The sequence below is a fragment of the Ovis aries genome, chromosome 1 (assembly GCF_016772045.2).
Source record: "Ovis aries strain OAR_USU_Benz2616 breed Rambouillet chromosome 1, ARS-UI_Ramb_v3.0, whole genome shotgun sequence".
NCBI lineage: Eukaryota > Metazoa > Chordata > Mammalia > Artiodactyla > Bovidae > Ovis > Ovis aries.
In genome coordinates, this window is record NC_056054.1 from 76,354,730 (window position 1) to 76,382,567 (window position 27,838).

The window sequence follows — 27,838 nt, forward strand, 5'->3', positions numbered from 1 at the left end:
GTCGCTTCCTGACCTGCATACACGTTTCTCAAGAGGCTGGTCAGGTGGTCTCATATTCCCATCTCTTTCAGAATTTTCCACAGTTTATTGTGATCCACACAGTCAAAGGCTTTGGCATAATCAATAAAGCAGAAATAGATGTTTTTCTGGAACTCTCTTGCTTTTTCGATTACCCAGTGGATGTTGGCAATTCGATCTCTGGTTCCTCTGCCTTTTCTAAAACCAGCTTGAACATCTGGAAGCTCATGGTTCATGTATTGCTGAAGGCTGGCTTGAAGAATTTTGAGCATTACTTTACTAGTGTGTGAGATGAGTAGATGAGTGCAATTGTGCAGTAGTTTGAGCATTCTTCTAAGTTACTTAATTTGTCTGCAATATAGGTCACTAGTGGTATTTTATGAACAATTATAATCCTTTTCATTATCATTTTCATCTTTATGTACAGTCTTTCTTAAAAAAAAATTTTTTTTTACTCTTTTGGCCACACCACGTAGCGCATTGTATCATAGTTCCCTGACATTGAAAGTGAAAGTGTTAGTCACTCACTCATGTCCAACTCTTCGCAACTCCATGGACTGTAGCCCACCAGGCTCCTCTGTCCACGAAGTGGACAGAATACGGCAAGAATACGGGAGTGGGTTGCCATTCCTTCTCCAGGGCATCTTTCCGAGCCAGGGATGGAACCTGGGTCTCCTGCGTTGTGGGCAGACTACCGTCTGAGCCACCAGGGCCAGGTGTCAAACCCACGCCCCCTGTACTGGCAGCATAGAGTCTTAGCCACTGGACCACCAGGAAAGCCCCAAGGTCTTTCTGGATTTTAGTAATTTAAGTCTTCTTTCCTCTTTTTCTTGGTCCGTTTAGCTAAGGGTTTGTCAGTTTTGTTGGTTTTTTCAAAGAGCCAGCTTTTGGTTTCATTGATTTTCTCTATTGCTTTCTATTCTCTAATTCCACTTATATCCACTCTAATTTTTATTATTTCCTTCCTTCTACTTCCTTTGGGTTTAGATTTCTTTTTTTTTTTTTTTCCTTAGGGTTGAAGATTGAGTTACTTTTCAATAAATGAAAGCTTGGCTCCATTTAGCCGTAGCATCTAAGTAAGCTGGTGAAAGTGTGAAAGTGTTAACTCGGTCAGAAGTGTCTGACTCTTTGCAAATCTATGGACTATAGCCTGCCAGGATCCTCTGTCCATGGAATTCTTCAGGCAAGAATACTGGAGCGGATAGTCATTCCTGAGAATTCTCCAGGGGATCTTCCTGACCCAGGGATTGAACCAGGGTCTCCTGCATTGCACACATATTCTTTACTGTCCTGAGCCACCAGAGAAGTCCAAGCAAGCTGGTGATGGTGTATAAACCCTGAGGTGTGCATCAAAGCACTGGCTCTGGGTCTACATCTGATTTTCCTATTCCTGTGCTCTCAGAGAAAACAGGGGTCCCACAGCTGCTAAAATCTATACATTTCATATCACTTGACTCTGGTCTCATCAGCACTAGGACTTTCAGTCTTAAGGAAACCAGGTGAATACAAATGCTTATCATTTCAAGTCTGAGATTGACCATCTCCTTAAAATCGTCCCTTCACTTTTAGTTTCTTTCCTTTTTAATTCCCTCTTTACTGTTGATGTAAAGAATCTGCTTGCAATGCAAGAGACCCTGATTCGATTCCTAGGTTGGAAAGATCCACTGCAGAAGGGGTAGGCTACCCACTCTAGTATTCTTGGGCTTTCCTTGTGGCTCAGCTGGTCAAGAATCCAACTGCAATGTGGGAGATCTGGGTTCAATCCCTGGGTCAGGAATATCTCCTGGAGAAGGAAAAGGCTACCCACTCTAGTATTCTGGCCTGGAGAATTACATGTACTGTATAGTCCATGGGCAGAGAAAGCAATGGCACCCCACTCCAGCACTCCCGCCTGGAAAATCCCATGGACAGAGGAGCCTGGTAGGCTGCAGTCCATGGGGTCGCTAGGAGTCGGACACAACTGAGCGACTTCATTTTGACTTTCCACTTTCATGCATTGGAGAAGGAAATGGCAACCCACTCCAGTGTTCTTGCCTGGAGAATCCCAGGGACGGGGGAGCCTGGTGGGCTGCCGTCTATGGGGTCTCACAGAGTCGGACACGACTGGAGCGACTTAGCAGCAGCAGCAGCAGCAGCAGCAGCAGCAGCAGCAGCAGCAGCAGCAGCAGACCATTTTAAACTTCAGGAGGAGTTTACATCAGTATGTACAGGCTTGATGACTTCTACATACTCAATATATATTTACAGGAATTGCAGTAAATAGAATCATTCTAAAGAACTGCTTCCGTATGGCATTTATTTGCTTATTAACTTGAGCATGAAGTCTCAGGTTGGTTTACAAGGTCTTTCTGATCTATTTATCCTTGCTAATTCTTTAACCCCACAATCCCACCCCCACCATATACTCCTTATGAGAGGTACCCTCCCTCAGTCCCTCCAAAATATATCCGCTGTTTTTTGCTCCTGGCCTTTGCTCTCCCTGTCCCCTTACCTGGATTGACTCTTTACCTATTCAAATCATATTCACCTTCAAGACCCATCCCAAGTACCACTTACTTCTGAAGCACTCCCCACGGTGCTTGCCAATAGGGATCTCTTCCCCCTTGGACTCTCAGAGAAAGCGCTGAAGGATCCCCCAGCTGCTCCAATCTATACATTTCATATTATCTGACTCACAGGCTCCCACTGTCATTACCAGGTACATCAACAATCATATTTCACTCAGAACTTTATTATCTGTGTACCATCCACAGGAAAAACGTATCCAGTAGGCACAGTGATACTTGTAAGGACCTATGAAACTGTCTTAATATTAACACCAGAAGGTAAAAGTGAATAATAAATAAAATCTTCAACATATATTATTTATAAATTTGTTTTTATAGCAATGAAGTCATAACATTATACACATGCTGTTGTTGCTGTTTAGTTGCTAGTTATGTCTGAGTCTTTTGTAACCCCATGGACTGTAGCCCATTCGGCTCCTCTGTCCATTAGGGTCTCCAGCATTGGCAGGCTGATTCTTTATGGCTGATCCACCAGGGAAGCCCACATATATATATATATATATATATATATATTTAGGGGGTTCCCAGGTGGTGCTAGTGGTAAAGAACTTGCCTACCAATGCAGGAAACATACTAGACACCAGTTCAATCCCTGGGTCATGAAGATACCCTCAAGAAGGAAATGGCAACCCACTCCAGTATTCTTGCCTGGAAAATCCCATAGACAGAGGAGCCTGGCAGGCTACTAGGGTCACAAAGAGTGAGACATGACTGAAGCTACTTAGCATGCATGAACATACTTTTTAATGGCAGAAGTGGCCCATGAAGGTACACATCCAAATGCTAGGGACTACAGAAGTCATAATGGAGCCCCGGCTATCTTATATTGCCCAATGATAGTAAGTCCTATTTTCCTAATTAGAATATCCAAAGGCTGTCAGCAATCCTCAAACCGGAGTTTGCTAACACCTAAAGCTCAACATTCAGAAAACGAAGATCATGGCATTGGTCCCATCATTTCGTGGGAAATAGATGGGAATCAGTGGAAACAGTGCCAGACTTTATTTCTGTGGGCTCCAAAATCACTGCAGATGGTGACTGCAGCCATGAAATTTTTTAAAAGACGCTTACTCCTTGGAAGAAAAGTTATGACCAACCTAGATAGCATATTGAAAAGCAGAGACATTACTTTGCCAACAAAGGTCCGTCTAGTCAAGGCTATGGTTTTTCCAGTGGTCATGTATGGATGTGAGAGTTGGACTGTGAAGAAAGCTGAGCACCGAAGAATTGATGCAAAAGAACTGCGGTGTTGGAGAAGGTCCTTGAGAGTCCCTTGGACTGCAAGGAGATCCAACCAATCCATTCTGAAGGAGATCAGCCCTGGGATTTCTTTGGAAGGAATGAGGTTTAAGCTGAAACTCCAATACTTTGGCCACCTCATGCGAAGAGTTGACTCACTGGAAAAGACTCTGATGCTTGGAGGGATTGGGGGCAGGAGGAGAAGGGGACGACAGAGGATGAGATGGCTGGATGGCATCACGGACTCGATGGATATGAGTCTGAGTGAACTCCAGGAGATGGTGATGGACAGGGAGGCCTGGCGTGCTGTGATTCATGGGGTTGCAAAGAGTTGGACATGACTGAGTGACTGAACTGGACTGAACTGAACTGAACTGAAGAAACCCCAGACATATTAATGAAATTCTATGACATATTTCTCAATATTTCAAAGAGCTTAATAGAAAAGTATATTTACCCATAATAAGCCCACATGCACTAACTGAAATGTCAGTACTCTTTGCCTTTGCCTGGAACTATACTAAGTCAGTTGGCAACAATGGTGATCTCATGCTGCTGAGTGGTTCTGATACGTGGAATACACAAGGAATTTTTGAGATGTAATCAGAGATGGCAATGGCACCCCACTCCAGTACTCTTGCCTGGAAAATCCCATGGATGGAGGAGCCTGGTTGGCTGCAGTCCATGGGGTCGCTAAGAGTCAGACACAACTGAGCGACTTCCCTTTCACTTTTCACTTTCATGTATTGGAGAAGGAAATGGCAACCCACTCCAGCGTTCTTGCCTGGAGAATCCCAAGGATGGGGGAGCCCGGTGGGCTACAGTCTATGGGGTCGCACAGAGTCAGACACGACTGAAGCGACTTAGCAGCAGCAGCGGCAGCAGCAGAGAACCAGATGCCACTACAAATCCATAGGTCAATCACAGAATACCTAGATATAAGTATCACTTACAGAAGCCAGGTAAAATTATGGTGACGAGGCAGAGAACCCATGTGTCTTCAATCATGCACTGTTTATTATTTAATAATTGTATGTATGCAAGCTCAATAACTGCATTGTGCAGTTTCAAACAGCATATTACATTTTTATTATTATGACCATTGTTTAATATCTGGGCTTAAGTTGGGATGGGAAAGTGTTACTATGTTAAACAGAACATTTGAAAACATGGAGTTCGTGGAGGAGTGGTAGCTGGGAAGAAAAAGGTAAATTATAAAAGGGGTCTATGGTGGTGAAAATACTGGAACCCAATGGGTACTTGGCAGACAGCTTTAGTTCCTTCCCCTGCCCAATACCAATTACCATACAGCTGAAGGATCACAACAGAAATGTCAGTCGACTAATAGCAGTGTGGCACCGGTGGTCAAGTGACAGCATAGCAGCCACATTATGAGTAGATGCTCAACAAGTACTGTTTGATGTATTGTCTACCAGACACAATTTTGCTCATTTGAAATCTGGAGCTCAGGGATCTTATACAGGTCAGAGTTAAATGACTCCTGAGTGGGGATGATTTCCAGGAACGGCTTTCTGATGTCAACCAGGTCTCACCAGCCAGTGAAGACAAATTTGTGAAGATAGTTCAGAGATTTTCTTTTTACCTTCTCCAATCCTTTCTCCAAACACTGCCCCCAACTAGATGGTCTCATGGAGTCAACTGCTTCAAAAATGGGCATGCTTCCCCCAATTCTGGAGGAGGTTTAGGGTGGTTTGTTAAGCAGCAACAGATAATGCAAAAAACTAATAAATATAGTTGACCCTTCCCTTTCTAAAAAAAATACTTTCAGAAAACCTGAGGTCAGAATTGGAAGTGATCTACAGAGACCATTCTATGACTTTTTGTTTCAATGGTTTATGAGGTTAACTGGAAAAGCATCAAACATTATGTCTCATTCCAATTCTGGAGTTCATTTGATTTTAACTGAAAAACGTTTTATCCATTTTATATGAAAAGAAATGCCACAAGCTTAATTTAAATATTATTCTAATACAACTCAACACTGAATTATAAATTTAATGGTTGAAGGTTAAATAACCTCCAGAATTTCTTCCTGGGAAACCGACAGCATTTGCAGAAATAGGCATAGTATTTTCTTCCCTGAAAGTTCTCAGAAAAGCAAAAGATAACAACTCTGTGATCAAATTATCCCCACAGCCTTAATTAAAGTCAGATGCTAAGGGAGAGTTCAAGTTCCTTCATTTTATTTACTAATCCACAAAGAGAAGCATCAGGAAAATGTTCTTCAATTCTTATTTGCATACTTCCTAATAGGGCTCATTTATTTTTATTTATGTGTTTATATATGTTTATAACACCTTCACCACAATAAACAAATATATCTCTGCCTAAATACAGCAGCAATAAGCATATTTCCACAGAGAATATGAAAATATGGCTGTTTTCCCCTATTCATCTACATGTAAAAATTCTGGCAAGCATTTCCTGTTGAAAACCCCAACATTTTTATTATAAAGTTTTCCCAAGGTGTCTCCAGTGAAGCTGGAGAAAATATATGCATGTGTATAGGTTCAGATATAACAGCAAATCCTGACTGTACTGCCTCCATTTGCAGTAGGAGTTATGTTCAGGGTTGCCATAGCAGCCACCCACGCTCACACACACACAAAGGGGTGGTGGAAAAGAGAGAAAGGCAGTTAGCAGAGAACAGAATCTATTGTTAAAAAGACAGCGGTACCTTTCAAAGTAATTACAAGCAGGAATCCTGATTTTCAGTCTGAACTGCTGTTTAACGATAGAAGATTTCTGAGTGCTAGATTGTTATCACATTTTTTTTTCCTCTAAACATATCTACCACCTAAACCTTTGGTTTTAACTTTTATGGATGCAGAGGTTATGCAGGACCAGGAGGGGATTCAGCTAACCACACACACATTAGGGCTGTTGCTGCTGCTTAGTTGCTTCAGTCGTGTCCAACTCTCTGAGACCCCATGGACTGTAGCCCACCGGGCTCCTCTGTCCATGGGATTCTCCAGGCAAGAATATAGGAGTGGGTGGCCATTCCCTCCTCCAGTGATAAATAATCAACTATTACACAAATAGTAAAAAATAATAAAGAAATTCTAAAATAAATAAGAACTAGTAAAGTATTAAAGAAATAAAAGTAAAGCACTCGTGCCTGGCATATACTAAATGCTCAATAAATGTTTGCTAATAATAATTGTTATTGTTAAAACATCTCCAAGTGCTTATTACAGACTAGAACAGTGTGTGTGTGTGTGCTCAGTCACTTAGTTGCGTCCGACTCCTTGAGTCCCCATGGACTGTAGCCTGCAAGGCTCCTTTGTCCATAGACTTTTCAGGCAGGAATATTGGTGTGGGTTGCCATTACTCTCCCATGGGATCCTCCCAACCCAGGGATTGAACCAGCATCTCTGGTGTCTCCTGCATTGGCAGCTGGATTCTTTACCACTGTGCCAGCCTGGGAAGCCCCAAGTCTAGACTAGATAAGTGTGACTTTTCATTCAGACGTAGCTTAAATAAGTGCCTTTAAGTAAGCTGGTAAAACAAACAAAAAACAGATAAGAAGTTGCTAAACAGATGCCAGCAGACACACCATTTTGGCAGAATAGAAGCACCAAGAGTTTCACTACACTAACACATTAACTACCATTGGCATACCCTGATCACACAACAAAATCTATATCAGTGCTAAGATAATTATGTAACAGTATCTGGTGTCTGAGAGTATTCTGGAATTTGTCTCAAGTCACTGGCTTGGTCACATGTCTATATGCAAGATGTGTTTACAATTAATGTGTGTTAGTTGCTTACTTGCGTCTGACTCTTTGTGACCCCATGAACTGTATAACCTGCCAGGTTCATCTGTCCATGGGATTTCCCAGGCAAGAATACTGGAGTGGGTTACCATTTCCTTCTCCAGGGGATCTTCCCAACCCAAGGATCTAACCTAGGTCTCTTGCATTGCAGGCAGATTCTTTAACCATCAGAACCACCAGGGAAGACCTTTACAATTAACATCCAGATACAAATACAAACATAAGATTTAGATGTGATGACAATGAAAGAAAAATATTTTACTGTTCCTGATTCACACAAATTTTAAATCTTCATACTAAGGCTAACTGCTCCACCGTCTAGAGGAGCTGGAACAAACAGTCAAGCAATTTAGAGACTAAGAAAGAACACACATGGATTGGATTTTATATCAAGTCTACAAGTACCTTAAAATGTGCAGCAGAAAGCAAAACTAATGGGCTAAAGAAATCAGGGGCAATTAGAGAAACAGTGTTGGGAGCAGTATGAGGGTAAGAAGAGAGTTGTAACTGGAAAACTGTACAGAAGAGAAAATGAATAGAATGAGATTTGTTCCTTAATGCTATAAAAATTTTCCTGATGGGATTTCTTTTAAACTCCAAGAAGTGAATGGTAGAATTAGCTTGGCTTAAACGTTTTAAAAATGTTAAAACGCACACCCTTATGACCTCCAAAATGACTGTGCCATTGTGAGTATTATGTAGGATGCTATAGTTCCACTCTTAAATTGTCTTTTATCTAGAAATCTTTATTTCCAATATCAAGCAGAAGTGTCACAGGAAATATTCTCTCTTTTAGAGATAAACTGACAAGCTTACGTTAGGAACATTAAAAACATTTCCATAAACGAATAGCTCTGAGGGGAAAAATAAATCTGAGTTTTTCCAAGCAATTAGAAATTAGTCAAATTTGGCTGACGTTGGCCCTGAGATTTCTTGTCAATGAGCTGAAATTAGAAGTAGTTACTGGCACCATTTACTAGGAGAACTCCAAAAGGAAAAATGTTCTGCACTTCTTACTGGAGCTAAGAAAAAATCTTCAAAGAACACTTTTGGAGTACAACTTTATAGCTTCAAGGCAGCCTCTGGTGATAAAGGTTAAGAACGATGGATACAAACACTGGGGACAAGAGCTGCCAGCCCAGCATTAATGCACTCAGTGGTGACCACTTCCTTCCACCTAAACATCCTAAGACAGCTGCACCTACGGTCTGGCTCTTACCACTAGAATGACGGCAAATACTCAAGAATGAATAAAACGTGTATAATTTTTAAGGGCATTTTGGTTAGTTCTATAACAAAATACTAAAACAGTGGCTGAGATACTAAGATGATAGAGTTACCAATAAAAAAGAACTTTCTAGAGAAAGAGTGCCTCTTTCCCTACCTTCATCAGGGAACACTGGAAGTTGAGCAGGCAGCAAAGAGGCCTCAGTAGTTCTCTTAATTATACTATTATAAGTTTATAAGGACTGCAAAGGACAAATTTGTTTCCATTAAGCCCTATTTAATATAAAGACAAACATATTCTCAAATGGAAATGCTAATGGCTATATTTTTTAATACAACAAACTACCCACACATAATCTCATGAGAGTCGACTGACTTAATTTTAGTCACAGTACCAACAGCTTTTATTAAAGATAAATTAAATGGCCTGCAGAAAACTGTTAATGTGACTTCCATTATGGCAGGGAGAAATAATTTCTACTTGGGGAGAATTACCAGAAAGACAAATTAAGAATGGCTTCTAATCCTTACTTACTGTCAGATACATAGCTGCATAGACACTGAGAGCCGCTTCTTTGGATGGAAATGTCTTCCTTGCTCTCATGATGAGATCTGGGTTGCCTGTGCAGGCTTCTTCCCCACTGATGAACTGCGTATATTGCTGACACCCAAGTGCCGTGTAGTTGGGTTTACACAGGGCAAGAAAATGGGGAGCCAGGTTTCCTGTGACAACTTGTCCAGCATTTACAAAGATATCTGTTGCAAACAGTCCAAATGTATAAATTCCTGAGGAAGAAAAACACGCCATTTTAAACTCTTTGCTTTGTTGTGCTTCAGTTTACAATAAACCAACATGGAAATATTTTAGAAACTATGGAATCGTTCATACACGTCCATACATATGGTTCCTTCCATTTCACTCCCTCCAGCTTCCCCCTTTGCTTTCTGAAGTAGTGGGAGTGTTAAATTATTTAACATATTGAGTTGTCTGCCACTGGCTACATTTTTATGCATGGCAGGTTTATAAGACATAAGATAAAAGAAGAAAATATGTTCTAAGACTGTGTTTGGGTAATGTGATGTTTTAAATGGAGACGTGTTTCCCTTGAGAGGGTTCAGTCTATCACCTTCTACTAATGTTAGCAATCTTTCTTTTTTCCCTATTTTTGAATATCTTACTAACATAATACAGAGCAGTCATCTCCCTTTAATTATACCTCTTAAGCCCATTCTAACTGGTATTAACTCAGCTGGAGGTGCCAATTAGCAAAATCTTAGGCCATCAGTTTTAAAAAATCATGTAACTGCTAAGTCCCAGCTTATTTTTTATGTATTGAGTTTCAATTTCTCAAGTTTGGGACAATTTAGTAAATAATAAAGCAATTAGATTATAATTTTTAAATTATCTTCACAATATTAAAATTTACTTGCTTTGTTTACCTGGACATAGAATATTAAGTACATAAATTTCCCCCCTTTTGTAAGGAATATGTCAATTTACTCAAAAACCGAAACTATTTTCTAAATTCAATATAATTGGCCACTAATGCCAAAACTTATCTCTTATTTAGGTAAGAAAGGCAAAACAGATTCTTTGGCATCATTGTCAAACTTCCAGCTACAGTCTACAAGGATGTGGTATCAATGTAAAGAAATCCATTCTTTCATAATTTTTTATAATAAAATCCATCAAGGACATTTTAAAACTATACCAAAATACTACTTTCCAAACAGCTGGTTCATTAAAAAGGCATATAATTCTATTATGATAATTAGATGATTTTTTCTTTGTCATGTATTTCTGGATTGTTTGTTTCCTAAGGCTTTATATAATTATTGACTGTTATGTTGCAAATCAGCAGGAAAAAAATATTTTTCCAGGATTAGATACATGACTATCCTTTTCATTTTCAAAGTATTATATAAGATTATAAAAGGTTCTAACACCCAAATCCGCACACAGCAAAACTCCATGAGTATATAAACCACAATGAAACAAAGACCTTAGTTCTTTATTGAAAACATTTACAAGGAAGAGCTTTCTTTCCATCTTACCAGCATTCCATGAGTCATACAAGTAAATGTTATTAAAATCAGAAATTTGGCAGAGACAGAGAAAAAGAAGAGAATGAAGCTCAATAAAATGTTATTGTATATACCCTCACCTTTCAAATCTCATGGCCTAGCACAGGAACCTAAATGGCAAGTGTTCATCTCTCTTCCCTTGGAATCTAGGCTAAGATGTACTCATTTTATTTAACTAAACCATTCTTTTATCTGGTATAATAAGTTTTCCTGTCTAGAGAGGAATATTTGATAAAGATATGGAAATGTCTCTTGATATTTATAAAGCTCCCAAATGTGCTTCAGAATTAAAATAGTGCATCAGGCCCAAGTCCAATATTGAAGTTGACTACAAAGATACTTATTAAAGTGAGATCCCATGAGTGTATCCTCCAGATACACTGGAGTGTGACCTCCAGAATAAAGTCACTAAAAAAGAGTGATGTCTTATTCTATAGTAATGCTTTTCTTGCAAGCTTCCCTTTTATTATAGTAAATTAGAAACATCCAAATCATGATAAACAAGGAAACAAGAAACAAATCAAGTACTTCTAAATATCTTTTAAATCACATAAGTAAGAAACATGCACAGGCTTATATGCATACTTTATGCCATTCAGGCAGAGCTTGTTTTATGGAGCTTCACTTTATTGGACTTCACGAATAATACTTTTTTTTTTTTTTTAACAAATGGGAGGTTTGTGGCAACCCTGTGTTGAGCAAATCTACTGGTGCTATTTTTCCACTAATATTGGCTCACTCTGTGTGTCTCTGTCACATTTTAGCAATTCTCTCAAGATTTCAAAGATTTTCATTATGATTTATTTGTTATTGGTCATCTATGGTAGTTCTTTGGGTGCAAGACATACTGTACTCATATAAGGCAGTGAACTTGATAAATGCGTGTGTTCTGACTGCTTTACCAACTACTCATTCCCCTATATTTCTCTCCCTCTCCTCCAGCCTCCCTACTCTCTAAGACACAACATTACTGAAACTATGCCAATTAAAAATCCTACAATAGCCTCTAAATATACAAGTGAAAGGAACAGTCACACATCTCGCCCTTAATCAAAAGCTACAAAGGATGAAGCTCCATGAGAAAGACATGTCGAAAGCTGAGACAGGCTGGAACGCTAGGTCTCTTGTGCCATTTAGCCAAGTCATGAATGCAAAGAAAAAGCTCTTTAAGGAAATTAAAAGTGCTACGCCAGTGAACACACTGATGATAAGAAAGTGGAACAGCCTTATTGCTGATTTGAAGCAAGTTGTAGTAGTCTGGACAGATCCAATCAACCACAGTCCTCCCTCAAGACAAAGCCTAATCCACAGCAAGGTCTTAACTCTCTGCAGTTCTATAGAGGTGAGTAAGTTGCAGAAGAAAAGTTTGAATCGAAGCTAGCAGAGGATGATTCATGAGGTTTAAGGAAACAAGTCATCTCCATGGAAGGAAAGTACAAGCTGAAGCATCAAGTGCTGATACAGAAGCTGCAGTGTTATTCAGATGACCTAGCTGAGATCATTAATGAAGGTATCTACATTAAAGAACAGATTTTCAGTGTAGATAAAACAGCCTTCTATTGGAAGAAGATACCACCAAGCACTTTCAGATCTAGAAAGAAGAAAAATGCCTGGCTTTAAAGCTTCAAAAGACAGGCTGACTCTCTTCTTTGGAGCTAATGCAGCTGGTGAATTTAAGGTGAAACCAATGCTCACTTACTACTCTGAAAAGTCTAGGGCCCTAAAGAGCTATGCTAAATATACTCTGCCTGTGCGCTATAAATGGAACCACAAAGTCTGGACAACAGATTATCTGTTTATAACATGGTTTACTAAACATTTTAGGCCCATTGGTAAAACTCGCTGCTTAGAAAAAATATTCAAGTTATTACTGCTCACTAACAATGCACCTGGTCACCCAAGAGCTCTGATGGAGATGCACAATGAGATTAATGTTGTTTTCATGCCTGCCAACACAACATTCATTCTGCAGGTCATGGATCAAGGAGGACTTTTGATTTTCAAGTCTTACTGTTGCAGGGACGAGCCAATTCTGATTCCATGTTGGATCTGTTTCTTTGATTTTAATCTTCACTTTTCATTGTTTGTTTGTTTGTTTTTTTAACTATATCACACATAATGATCTGTCTCCAGGAACCCTGCCCCTCTGCCTTTGTTAGAGACAGTCTAACCCAGCCCACCTGTGAATGGCTGCACAGAAGAAGAAATTAACATATCCCCTATTTTGCAAGATAAATACCTTTTTACTTTACTTCCTCACCTCCTTTCCCTCTCTGTTCTATAAAAGACGTTGGCACCCAGACTCCAATAAGATGGTCATTTTGAGATATTAGTCTGCCATCTTCTTGGTCAGCCAGCTTTCCAAATAAAGTCATAGTCCTTGCCTCAACACGTGGTTTCTTGGTTAACTGGCTCACTGTACAGTGAGCAGAGTGAGCTTGGTCTCAGTAACATTATTATTTAAGAAGTACATTTCATAAATTTGTAGCTGCCATAGATAGGGATTCCTCTGATGGTTCTGGACAAAAGGAATTTAAAATCTTCTGGAAAGGACTCACTATTCTAGATACCATTAAGAACATTCATGATTCATAGGCAGAGGTTAACATATTAACATTAATAGGAGTTTGAAAGAAATTGACTTCAACCCTCATGGATGATTTTGAGGGGTTCAAGAACTAAGTGGAGGAAGTAACAGCAGATGTGGTGGAAATAACAAAAGAATTAGAAGCAGAGCCTGAAGATTTGACTGAATCACTGCAATCTCATGATGAAACTTGAATGGGTGAGAATTTGCTTCTCACAGATGAGCAAATAAAGCGGTTTCTTGAGACTGGAATCTACTCCTGGTGAAGATGTGAAGATTGTTGAAATGACAACAAGGAATTTGAAATACTACATAAAGCAGCAGCAGGGCTTGAGAGAACTGACTATAACTTCAAAGGAAGTTCTATCAGGGGTAAAATGCTATCAAGCAGCATTGCATGATACAAAGAAATCACTAGAGAAAGGAAGAGTCAATCACTATGGCTAACTTTGTTATCCTATTTTAAGAAACTGTCACAGCCACCTCAATCTTCAGATTCTACCAATATGATCAGTTGAGGCAAGACTCTCCACCAGCAAAAAGATTACAACTCATTAAAGGTTCCAATGATGATTAGCATTTTTTAGCCATTTTTATTTTTAGAAGTATTTTTAATTAAAGTATGTATTTTTTCAATAGACTAAAATATAACTTCTATATGCACTGGGAAACCAAAAAAGTCATGTGACTCACTTGATTGTGATATTCACTTTACTGTAGTGGTCTTGAACTGAGCTCAAATATCTTAGGAGGTATGCCTGCATATTCTTTAGAAATATGGGTGCAAGCAAATAAAAAATTTTTACTTAAGTAGGCATAACATAATTTAACAGAATTTAGGAAAGTTCAGTTTCATCAAAAACACTTCAGTTCTAAGTATATTATTGCTTATTTTGTTACTAAATGATTCTCATGCAAAGATTAAATGGGTCAAGAATACAGTATTGATATATGTGACAAATATAACTTGTAAAGTTTTATATAAAAGTTATTCTTTCAACAGTATAAATGAGAGCTATGGGGATATATAAGTGGATGGCAATAAAAAGAACACTCTTAGATATGAAGACCTTTCATCTCCGGAGAGCTTTAAAATCATGATGACATCTGATTAGTCTTTAATGGGCTTTCATATAGATTAGGGGATCTAAGCCGTGTTCAGAAAACTAAGATCGTGGCATCTGGTGCGATCACTTTACGGGAAATAGATGGGGAAACAGTGGAAACAGTGTCAGACTTTATTTTTGGGGGCTCCAAAATCACTGCAGATGGTGACTGCAGCCATGAAATTAAAAGAAGCTTATTCCTTGGAAGGAAAGTTATGACCAATCTAGACAGCATATTGAAAAGCAGAGACATTACTTTGCCAACAAAGCTCGAAATACTCAAGGCTATGGTTTTTCCTGTGGTCATGTATGGATGTGAGAGTTGGACTGTGAAGAAAGCTGAGTGCTGAAGAATTGATGCTTTTGAACTGTGGTGCTGGAGAAGACTCTTGATCATCCCTTGGACTGCAAGGAGATCCAACCAGTCCATCCTAAAGGGGATCAGTCCTGGGTGTTCATTGGAAGGATTGATGCTAAAGCTGAAACTCCAATACTTTGGCCACCTCATGTGAAGAGTTGACTCACTGGAAAAGACCCTGATGCTGGGAGGGATTGGGGGCAGGAGGAGAAGGGGACAACAGAGGATGAGATGGCTGGATGGCATCACCAACTCGATGGGCAGGAGTCTGGGTAAACTGCAGGAGTTGGTGATGGACAGGGAGGCCTGGCGTGCTGCGATTCATGGGGTTGCAAAGAGTTGAACACGACTGAGCGACTGAACTGAACTGAAATGAACTGAAGCACAGTATCTCCACAGTCCCCATTTTGATCCCATCAATATGAGAATAACATCGAAGGGTTATAGTACCCAATACTAATAAGAATTTATCCTAAATGTTGTTTAGTATATACAGTTGTATTTTTTCTTATTTGATAAAGCCAGGAAATAATAATCTAAATTAAGTTTAATTGTTTCAGTTAAAACCTTGCCTTGGCCAAATGTCTATTGAATTGAGATGATTTTCAGTAATTCATCAATATTCATAGGCATTCATGCTAGAATCTGAGATTTAAAGTATCATTAAATCTTGTCCGTTAATAAAATCACCAACACAGTTTTGTTGGTTTTACAAAAAAAAGCAACAATTGAGAAGTAGCTCATGGAGTGCTACTTATTATAATTAACAAACACAGCATTTCTTTTCTTTGTCCAGCTATTCTTTTTCATCTTTTGTGATATTCAGCAATCAACCTAGATCATCATTTCTACCTAAGCATTGTTTCTGAAGTTTAACAAACACTAAATCATTTCTTTTATTTACATAATTTTTAATTTCTTTTAGAATATTAAATATCTAAGTGTGGTGGGATTTTTTTTCCCTTAAAATAATGTGGAAATGACATCATGAAGTGGAGTTTTGCAGAAACTAATATGAGAAAGGAGACAAAATAGTATGAAGTGTTTATTTTAAAACCAAATTGACACATTTCAAAGAAAATATAACCTAATATTTGCAAACAGTTAAAATGCTGGTCATTTTAAAGGTTAGCTTATCCATAAACATTATTTCAGAAACAATAAAAAGAATTCAATGAACACATACCAAGAAATCGTACAGTTCTCCTCACCAGTGGGTTTATATAGCAACAGTCTCCAGTTAAAATAGTTTTCTCCTGGTTTTCAAAATCCCTTGTGGCCAGTTGTAGGCAAAACACAGCAGTTTCTCCAACTATTATCTTGCAAGGAAATAAAAGATTAAAGAATATTAGAATTTAACCAGCATAAATGCAGAATATTTCTACTTTTAAAAAATGGATAAAAAGGAGTTCTTCTGAGTGGTAACAATCTTGATATAAAGCTGAACCATATTTGGTTGACCAAACCTTTTTATTATAACCTCCCCCCCATATATATAAAACCCATATTTCTCTTAATTCAAAAATGTATGAAATTAATATGGTATGGGATAAGGGGTGGGATGGGATAGAGGTCCAAAAGGGAGAGGATATATGTATACATATAACTGATTCACTTCATTGTACAACAGAAACTAACACAATATTATAAAGCAACTATACCCCAATTAAAAAACATCCCCCAGCAAGGAACTGGAGCAAGTGTCATGTATCATAAAAATATTGATGAGGAAATGACAGCTTGAGGAGGTTAAACAATTTGCTCCCCATAAGGCCAATCACAAGCCAGACAGAAATTTCTGACTCAGTCCTCTATCTGTTGACACTATTTAATACCACAAACAACCACACTAGAAATAAGATTATAAGAAACGAAACCAGAGCCAACAGCACATCTTCCAATTTGTCATTGTTTAGGTCACTTTTTAGGTCATCTTATCAAGGTTAAATTCCCTGACACCCACTAGAGAAGTGATTTTGGGATCTTTGTGGAAAGCAATATCTATCATTACAAGATATTCAAAATTCTAAGTGGCAGGTAGACAAGGAGTGTTTGACTGATTCTGCCCTCTGAGCCTTCTCTTCTCCAGGGCAGGTATCATGGTGTCTCCACAGACAGGTTGGCTCCATCCCACAGTACACTGAACCCCGAGCTCAGTCTGTTAACACACTACAGTCCCTAGACTGTAGCAGACACCCAAGAATTCTGAGTGTATGAATTAATTCATCCTCGGTAGATCAGAGGTCTTCGTCTGCCTCTTTTACTTGATTCCTAATAACCAACATTTTCTGCCTTGTTTCTGCAGTGAAGGCTCTACCCTATACCCTAGTTCCTGTAACCAGGTTCTGTGTGCTTAGTTTCTGACTTGCTTACCCATTTACAGTTACCAGACTAAAAGCTGCCTTGTTCAGGCTACTCTTCCGAGTTCCCCTAATGATAACCTCTTGCTTGTCTGAATCTCTGCATGTTGCACTTTTCTGAGTTTTCTGTTTATGTCTTGAGCATACCTGACAAACACTGTCAAGGTCAATATTATCTGGCTACCACTAAAAGTGTGTGGGGGCTAGTTGTTCAGTAGTGTTGGACTCTTTGCGACTCTGTGGACAGTATATCCCACCAGGCTCCTTTGTCCATGAGATTTCCCAGGCAAGAATACTGGAGTGGTTGCCATGCCCTTCTCCAGGGGATCTTCCTAAACCAGGGATTGAACCCAGGTCTCCTGCGTTGCAGGCAGATTTTTCACCACCTGAACCACTAAAAGAATCCCACTCAAACTGGATTAAGAAGAATAGGGAATTTAATCTTAGGTTGGCGGGTTATGTCAGAACCTAGTGTTGTAACGCACAGGATTAGGTCCAGGGTTGGAAATGTCTCAGGAGTCCAGGCAGCCATTCTCTCAGTCTCCTTCTTTTCTGGAGTCACGCTCTCACCTCAATTCTCTGAATGTCTGACTCATTCTCGTCTTTCTGCAATCTGCGTCTCCTGCTTCTTAGTGTATATGAGTGCCCCAGCAGGCTTGCCCCAGCAAGAACTCTGTGTTGAACATGTCAGCTCAGTTCAAGGAAAATTCAACTAATTAGATTTACTGAACCTGGAGTCGAAATTCCTGGAAGGTTCAGCTTGAGACAGGTGTCTCTTCTGGTCCAATTAATCAAGGTTAAGAAGGTGTGCTATGGTGTATGAAAACTGCCTGATGGGTATAAAGGTTAGTTTTCAAAGAGTCGCAGTGATGTCTACTTCAAACTCCCATCCACTACACCTTGCTGGACCTCTTCCCTGCTAGCTCTTGCCTAGACTAGCAATTTCCATCATGTTCTCTGGATACCGTGTTTTTTTGCATACCTGGACTTTACCTAATCAAATGCATGTGCCTAGGCCCTAGCGTCTGCTTTTCTTTAGTGGGTACGTCTACTTTCCATGCTCTAATTCTCCCTCCCTCGCTGGGATATCTATGGGACCCCTCAACCAAATCATATTCTTAACTTCCCCCATCTCAACCTCCTAAGTCAAAACTCCCACTGCTACAACTCTCAGATAAATTCAAGTAATGAAAATAACACAATTCTTATTATGATGAACGCCTAGATGCCTCTGAGTTAAGGACACTGCACTGATCTTTAAAGAAGGGTTTATAATCCAGCTGGGAGGACACAAAATGAAACTATGGTGGAAGGCTGTACATGCTGAGTTTTGACTGGTGTGGATAGTAAGTGCCAGTAGAACATTTAGGAAGTGTCATGGACTCATTGAAGGCATCTATGGTGGCCATGAAATGTGCGCCACTAGGATCTCTGCTCTGGGAGGTTTTTGGTCTGATGGTCCCAGTTGTCACTCCTTTGGATTAATTACTGGGTCACAGGTTTCCCAGATGGTTCAGTGGGTAAGAAATCAGCCTGCAATGCAGGAGGCTTGCAGGAGATGCAGGTTTGATCCCTGGGTCAGGAAGATCCCTAGAGGATGGCCACTGCAGTATTCTTGTCTGGAGAATCTAATGGACAGAGGAGCCTGGCAGAGTATAGTCCATAGGGTTGCAAAGAGCTGGACACATCTGAAGTGGCTAAGCATGCATGTGACGAAGCACTGCCTGTGGGGTCTCCTAGAAGTGGCTAAGCGTGGTGGGGGAATTCAGGTGAGACTATTCCTCCGAGATGTGACATAAAGACTCCCCACAATTCTGGTCAAAGTTTTCTTGGAACTATGCTGTGCTCTGAGGTGCCTCCTACCCTATCCTTCCTTCCCTCTCTCCTTCACATGAGTCAGATCTTCATCATAATCTGAATGCTCTCCTTGCTTCTCTGGCTTACCACCCTCCAACTTTTGTCTTTTACAAATGTTTCCCTTGATAAATCTCCTATATATTTAGTCACATTTGGTACCTGCTTCTAGGAGAGCCGGTAGCTCAGATGGTAAAACATCTGCCTGCAATGCAGGAGACTCGGGTTCAGTCCCTGGGTCAAGAAAATCCCCTGAAGAAAAGGAAACAGCAACCAACTCCAGTATTTTTGCTTGGAGAATTCCATGGACAGAAAAGCCTGGTGGGCTATAGTTGATGGGGTCACAAACAGTCAGACACAACTGAGCAACTAACACTTTCACTTTTTTCCCTAGGAGAACCTAAATTAACATGACATAAAAGAAAGATAGGGGGCGATCCTTACTATACTTCAAGGAAGAATAATTAGTAGACAGATGGAGAGAATTCTGATGCAAGCCCTACAGAGAAGGCAGTATTAGAACAGGAAAGGAGAGAGCATTTCTCCTGGTAGCTCTCAACTTGACCTGAACATAGGCTAAGGTGGATTAAGTTTGCCTTGGAGGCAGAGGCTCTGGTCAGTGAATTGCAGACCTAAATTTCATGTTCTTTGATTTTTATTTTGATTCTTTTTCTCTTAGCCTGTCAGAAGCCCACTCTAGAGGACTTCATTTCTCCTAAGGCTTTCCCAACCCCTGCCACTAAATATTTCTCTCTCCCTTGGGCTCCAGATGCAAATCTCCACTTATTACATAGCAAAACCACTTATTACATAGCAAAATCTCTGCATGCTCAGATTGGCATGTTGAAGTGCTCTAAGTCTTCCCATCCGAAACGAAATTCCTGTCTCCCACCCTAAACCTCCTGTCACCTTGGACACACAGGCTGAAATTCTCCCCTTTACCCCGACACTAAACCTTCATTTCCTTCCTTTGCCTCTATCAACTGTTAAATTCTATCAGCTTCCTTGCTCAGTCCAGTAAAGAATCCACCTGCAATGGAGGAGACTGCCTGCAATACTTGAGACCCTGTTTGATCCCTGGTCGGGAGATTCCCCTGGAGGAGGAACGGTAACCCTCTCCATTATTCTTGCCTGCGAAATCCCATGGACAGAGGAGCCTCGTAGGTCACAGTCCATGGGGTCACAAGAGTCGAACGTGATAATCACTAAACCATTCCACCACCACCAGTGCTCTTATATTTTGATTATATTTCAAATATGTCCACTTCTATCATTCTCCCTATTTAAAAATTCAGTCCCTCATCATTTCTTTCCTGCATTAAAACATCATCAGAACTCACCTCTGTGCTTTCATATTCCCTGCTCAAATTGTGTGCAATCCAGGTCCTCTACAATTTCCAGTGTGTCTTCATAGGCAATGCAATAACAGGAGCTGTTTACAGACTATTTACAGATGAACCTAAACCCATCTTTTTCAGCTTCTCTTATAAACCTCCAGACATGCTATGTTACAGTCACAGCTAAACATTTTCATTCTCAAACATACCAGGCATTCCCATATATTCTGGCTTTTGTACTTGGGCAATGGTAGGCAGTTCTGTTCTTAAGACATGATTTACATATTGCCTACTCTACTGCAGCTCTATTCCTGGGACAAGCCATCCCTCCCTCTCTGCATTCCAATAGCTCTTTGTACATTTATTATGGTACTTTACACATGCTCTTATAAGTATCAGCAACATCTGTCTCCTCCACTTAATTGAGAGGTTCTCTGCGACAAGGATTGTATAATGTTTTCTTTATACTTTCATATTAAAGCACAGTGACTGGCAATGAATATGAATGGCTGCTAGAATGAATGAAATTTAGCTCAGTCTGCCCTTAGAGATAAGGACACCGATCCAGAGAGAAATAAAGAAGTTAATCATGTCTATTCCTGGCACAGCCAAAATTTGAATCCAAGATCAGAGCTATTTTCACCACAGCCTCTATCTAGGACTGTGTAAGCCTTTCCTCTAATTTTTCCAGGTTAAGCCAGATCACCTGCCTGCTCCACTCTGACACTTCTCAAGACTCAAGTCACACCCAGGAGTTCCATATTATTTCTATAGTTTTAAGGGAAACTTGTTGGGGCACAAAGCACCTTCACAGCTCCTGGGGTCTCTAGGTATGAGAGAGCTGAGTATAGAAAGACTTTCCTGATCCTTTTGACGCACATTCCCACCTTCCAACAAAGACCAAAAGAGCTTCACACCATCCTTTCTAACTCTGCCATTATTATTATTTTTTCAAGGTTCTGTTTTCAGAGAAATTTCTTCATATTTCTACTGCAAGCTTTTGGTCCTTATATGTAACTGAGTTTTCACCACCATTGTCAAGAGAAGTTCTTAATCGGGAGTCACTGCCTGCCATTTTCATTAGACTCCCAGAGAAGCTCTTCGTGAAAGATCCTGATTGGCTGTTTTCTCTCCTGGGAGTGGGAGACAGGAAGCATGCCAGGACAAAGACACAGAAGCAAGAGATGGAGAGGCTAAAAGCTTTGTCACTCCATCCTTTGTAGGTTTCCTTGATAAAATTCCCTTTCTCTGTGAACTTATAACTGAAAGCCATTTCCAGAGAGAGCTGAGGGGACAAACAGTGCTAACCGAGCACGGACCCTCGCCCTGCCTGCCACAGGCCGCAGCTGGCTGCAGGGAGTGAGAAAGGAGTGGAACACTGGGAAGGACATCGGTGGCTCTGGTGGGGAAAATCGACTGATTCCCTGAGGGCCAGCAGTTCACAGGGCCCATTCCTCCCCTACCTCAGCAAAGATTCTGATTCACTGGGAAATAATAGAAAAAGGGAAAAAGACTCTAATGGTAGAGGGGGGTGTAGGCTGGCACAGGAAGAACACAGCAGGAAGCCCTCAGGTCATTTCTTGCATCTGTTTTCCAGCTCCCCTCACATGGACTCACTAACCTCATCCCACCACCAGCCCTCCTCTGTCAAGAGAGGCGAAGGCCCCTGCTCCCCCAGTTCTATAGGAAACCCTGAAGCAACGTCCGTGGAAGTTCACTCAAGATCTAGGACAATATATCCGGACTGTGATAAGACGCCCACCAAGGGCTGGGGAGCTGATACTGAAGGGCTGTCACTACCTCACAGGGCTGCGTGTGAGCAAGCGCTGTTGCTTGAGTCACAGTCCCCTCCCCACCGCAACCTGACAGTCTACCTCCTTGGAGGAAACAGTTGTGCTCCTGAACCTCTCCCGCCCTGAAAATGGAAGCCCTACAGTCCACTGAGCAACCAAAATGGAGTACTGTGTTCTAAGTACTATGTTCTAGTACCATGATACATCCTCCTCCAAAGGAGCCATCTGTCATGCTTTACTGAACTCACGGCTGACACCACGAAGCTCCATGAACCCTCTCTTGTTTATCAAGCTGTACCTATACATCCCCCCGCCTTCCTAAATGACCCTTCCATGTCTCCATCTCATCTTTGAGGATAGATCTGGTACCCAGTTCTGTTTTTATCTTCTACCCTGTTCCCCAGTGAGTAAAATGCCCCAGCTGGCTGATGAATAGCAAGCTACAAAAATGCAGCTGTGAATCATAAACCACTAAGTATAAATATCTCTGTTATGAGCACATGCTGCCCTCATACCTCAACTCCCAAAGGCTGACCCTCTGGGAGATGTATTTCTTAATGACAAACTGAACCAAGTTTTTTCTTATGACATCATAGTCAAACTCCGAACAGCTTCATGTTTTCATTTATAAAACATCCGATGAGAAATTCCTCTCCCCTTCAACTGCTGGCCACTCAAACATACCCATGCTCCATCAGCTTGAGATTAGTACAAGAAAAATATTTCCAATGTACTGCTGCAGCAGAAACCATGCAATCAGTGTGACTACTTGGCACGCATCTCACACACTTCAGATATATGTCAGATAATACCTGGAAAGCAACTTGCATTCATAACAATTTAGTAACGGCACACAGTTAAATTTTAAAATGTAGGAGGGTACCAGGAGTTTATATGTGGAGTCCTATCAAACACATCATGCATTCTTGGTTATTATAAAGACACATATATAGAGAGTGAGCTCATTTCCCATCTAGCCAAGGAAAGTTCTAAGCTATACTAGGAGGGAAAAAGATACATTGGGTACTATCTTATTAACTTTGTATCATGATATAGAGAAACAAGTTTCTCCCATGTACATATGGATTTCATACTTGCTAAGTAAGAAAGTTGCTAACTTCTTGGAACAGTTTCTGAGTAAAACTGAGGTTCAGAGAGACAAGAATAAATTGAACTAAAAAAATAATACTTGGCTTCCCTGGTGGCTCAGATGGTGAAGATTCTGCCTGCAGTGCGGGAGACCTGGGTTTGATCCCTGGGTCAGGAAGATCCCCTGGAGAAGGGAATGTCTATCCACCCCAGTATTCTTGCCGGGAGAATCCCATATCTCATAGACAGAGAAGCCTGGTGGGCTAGGGTCCATGGGGTCGTCAGACATGACTAAGTGACTAACACTTTCCCTTTCCCAAAGAAGTAATAGTTGTACGATCCCTCCTAGCATTTAAGAAACTATGGCTATGTCTTGCTACAACCTGTAAATGTCAGAATTTGACCACCAAAAACTTGTGTTCTCGATTTCATAGCATAAAGTAGCTACTTAACTTGGACCAACATTCCCTGCACACCTGCCTCTAGGTGACTTATACCAAGGGATGAGTGACTTATGACAGTTTTAGACCTACAAGGCAACAAATCAGGTGTCTTTCTCCATGTTCTCTGCCTCTATCTGCTGACTAGAGCAAAGAGATTTCTGGGTCCAGCAGTTGTTGGTGCCACAAAGTGGAAGGAGGCCAGGTCCCCGGAGGTAGCGGGCCTGCACTGGACTACTTCGTGAGTGGATGATAAACTCTAGTGTATGAAGTCATTGAATTGTGAGGCTAGTCACTGAAATGTGATAGTGGCTAGAACTTGCTAATTTACCTGTTTTTCATAAAAAAGGGTTAAGTCTCAGGCTTAGAGTGTTCTGCAGAAAATAACGGTCTAGAATAAAAAAAAATTGATTTTCACTGTATTTATTTTATGGTTACCTTCTATATCAAGTGATGCTGGTATTCCATTTACAGTAATAAATTTCTTTTATAATAATGTTGGTAAAGTAGATTGGCTTGAAGAAGAAATAAATCATAGTTGAGGTGATATGCGGCCATGATAGAAATCATGAAGGTGAGTCCCTGAGAGGCAAATCTGGGAAACTTTTAATAATTGCTAATATAAAGCTCCGACAAAGCAAAGGAAACAAGACAAAAATGCAGCCTATGGAATGGGAGAAGACACATACAAATCATGTATCCAATAAGGGGTTGGGAAGATCCCCTGGAGAAGGGAAAGGCTACCCACTCCAGTATTCTGGCCTCTAGAAATCCATGGACTGTACAGTTCATGGGGTTGCAAAGAGTCAGACACAGTTGAGCAACTTTCATTAATACTAATTCAAAACATAAGAACTCACACATCTCAGTAGCAACAACAACAAAAACAACCCAATTAAAAGTGTATGAAGGAACCGAATAGGCAGTTTAAAAAAAAAAAGATATACAAAAGACCAACAGGTACATGAAAAGGTGCCCAACGTCACTAAGCAACAGGGAATGTAAAGCAAAACCATAGTGAGAGATCACCTCACACTTGTCAGAATGGCTATCATAAGAGATGACAAGTGTTGGCAAGGTATGGAGAAAAGGCAACCCTTGTGCATTGCTGGTCTATTGATCAGAATGTAAGCTGGTACAACTACTACAGAAAACCATATGGAGGCTTCTCAAAAAATTAAAAATAGAACTACCATGTAATCCAGCAATCCCAAATCTGAGGGGTATTTATCTAAAGGAATTGAAATCAGAATACTGAAGAGACGTCTGCACTCATATTCATTGTGACATTTTTCAAAGTATCTAAGATGTGGAAACAACCTAAGCGTTCATTTACAGATGAATGGATAATAAAGATGTTTCATATATATGTAGTGGGATACTATTCACCACAAGAAAGAAGGAAATCCCACAGTGTGTGACAATGTGAATGAACCTTAAGGGCATTATGCTAAGTGAAATAAATCAGATAGGGAAAGATAAATATTGCATGGGATCACTTACACATGGAATCTAAAAAAAAAAAAAAAAAAAAAAAGAAAGAAAGAAACAGTGAAATTCATGGAAACAGATTAGAACAGTGGTTTGAATCCCAGGGACTGGGAAGTTGGGGAAATGCAGATATACGTGTCAAAGGGCACAAACTTTTAGTTATAAGATTAACATCTTCTGGGGGTTTAATGTACAGCATGATGATTATAGCTAAAAATACTGTATGATATACTTGAATGTTGCTAAAAGAGTAGATCTGAAACATTCTTCGAGGGCTTCAAGAATAAAGTTGAGTTTTTGAATATGTCATGTTAATAGACCAGCTGGGAGGTTAGATTGATCCTTCAAAAGTGTTTGTCACAGTTGGCTTTGCTTCCCTAAACTTTTTGGAAGTACATCTGCCACGTGATGTGTTGAATGTGGTTAAGTGAATGAATAAAATATCTGGTAAAAAAAAAAATTCTCATCACACACACAAAGATGGTAATCATGTGATGGGACAGAGGTGTCGGTTTATGCTATGGTGGTAACCGTTTTGCAATGTAAAATGTATCAAATTAACACACTGTAACCTGAAACTTATACAATGTTATATGCCAATTATATCTCAATAAAGTTGAGGAAAAAGCTTTTAAAAAACTTACACGACATGTACTACTTTTTAGGGACTATTCTCAGTACTTTGGAAATATTTTCTGTTGTTGTTCAGTCGGAAAGTTATGTCCAACTTTTTGCCATCCCATGGACTGCATCATGCCAAGCTTCCCTGTCCTTCACTATCTATAGGAGTTTGCTCAAACTCATGTCCACTGAGTTGGTGAAATTTAATATTTAAAACAATCCTCTGAGATAGGTATTGTTATTGAAATCCAGCTGCGGATGAGGAATATCAAGCAGAGAAAAAGTGCCTACAGTTGGGTACAGGTTGGGTACAGACTGAGGAACCAGCATCTCAACCCAAGGCAGTCCACCTCCTGAGACCATGCTCTTTACATGTTACTGGTAGCAGTTAAGATGTGGGTGTGTGACAACCAGGAAGCCTTAATACCCTAGGGAAAGGACAGTTTTAGCGCAACCGTGGCTCAAAAGCAGCTTAGATTGAAGGATATGAAGCCAAGAACTGGATTTACTCCTGTGAATTAAGGTTTGTAGTCTTTAAAAAGGAGACTCCTGTTCAAATGCGGAGGACAGGGGACAGGAAGGCAACCAATGGATGGGGCGATCATAATGAATCAATTTTTAGTTGGGAAACTAGAGGAAAGGGATCTGCTTTTTTGAGAGTGCTCTACGGGCAGAGATTCGTGGTCCCGACAGCAGCAGCATCCGCAGCACCTGGGAACTGGATGAAAATGCTGCTTGGATTCTATCCCAATTCTAATGACTCAGCAACTCTGGGCAAGAGTTCAGACCATTAATGTTCCAATAAGCCCTCAAGCTCTCTCAGGTCTTCCCTGGTGGCTCAGTGGGAAAGAATCAGACTGTCAATGCATGAGACACGGGTTCCATTCCTGGGTCGGGAAGATCCCCTGGAGGAGGGCATGGCAACCCACTCCAGTATTCTTGCCTGGAGAATCCCATGGACAGAAGAACCTGGCAGGCTACAGTCCATAGGGTCGCAAAGAGTCAGACATGACTGAAGCAACTTAGCAAGCAAGCAAGGGAATGTGGGATGCCTGGAACAGCATAACAGAGCAGTTTGATAAATTGGAATAGTGTGAAAGTCCAGACGCTAAGCCTGGGGTGCATACGTGTGTGCAATGGGGGACCACGGTGGAGCAGGATGAGGATATAAAAGAAACATGGTCTACCTAACAACAAGAAGCGGACTTACATGCTATGCTCATTCTTTTTTTCTAATGATTAGAAGCTTGTAAAAAAAAATTAAAACTTCTTTCCTAATTGAAATAAAAGCTAATTAAACTTTACATGACATAAATACTTTGCTCAACTGTTCATATAAATGTAGGAGACATAAGGTATGAGAAAAATGAATCCTAAGAGCACTGTAATAAAATTCATTCTGTATACTTGTGTTGTTTTTTTAAATTTTCTTAACATATAAGGTCAGATTCTGTATGTTCACAAATCTGCAGTCCAGTACTGTTATAATGCACCTGCCATTCCTCAAAAGAGTTAGTTCATCATCAATAAAAGAAAAGCTACGTCGTTCAGTTGTGTCCCACTCTTTGTGACCTCATGGACTATACAGTCCATGGAATTCTCTACACCACAGTACAGGAAAGGGTAGACTTTCCCATCTCCAGGGGATATTCCCAACTCGGGGATCGAACCCAGGTCTCCCGCATTGCAGGCGGATTCTTTACCAGCTGAGCCACAAGGGAAGCCCTAATAAAAACTAGTATACAGGTTATTAGCTTGCTTTCAAGCTCTTCTAAAGTACATGTTTGAATTAATTTCCCCTGTTCTTATCAATAATAAAAAAGCAACATGAGAAAATTTAAATAGTCTTTGGGACTTGAAGATAAT

At 40.3% G+C, this 27,838-nt stretch overlaps 1 protein-coding gene across 2 annotated transcripts in view; it reads right to left on the bottom strand.

Annotated features, from left to right (window-relative positions):
- The window catches only part of PLPPR5 (phospholipid phosphatase related 5), a 135,430-nt gene that overhangs the window by 73,641 nt on the left and 33,951 nt on the right, over window positions 1–27,838 (bottom strand). For both annotated transcript variants that reach the window (XM_004002220.6, XM_012176956.5), the window contains exons 2-3: window positions 16,174–16,306; window positions 9,387–9,637 (exon numbers count right to left, since the gene is read on the bottom strand). In XM_004002220.6, the coding sequence (XP_004002269.1) occupies window positions 9,387–9,637; window positions 16,174–16,306 (384 nt within the window). The remainder of the gene's footprint in view (window positions 1–9,386; window positions 9,638–16,173; window positions 16,307–27,838) is intronic.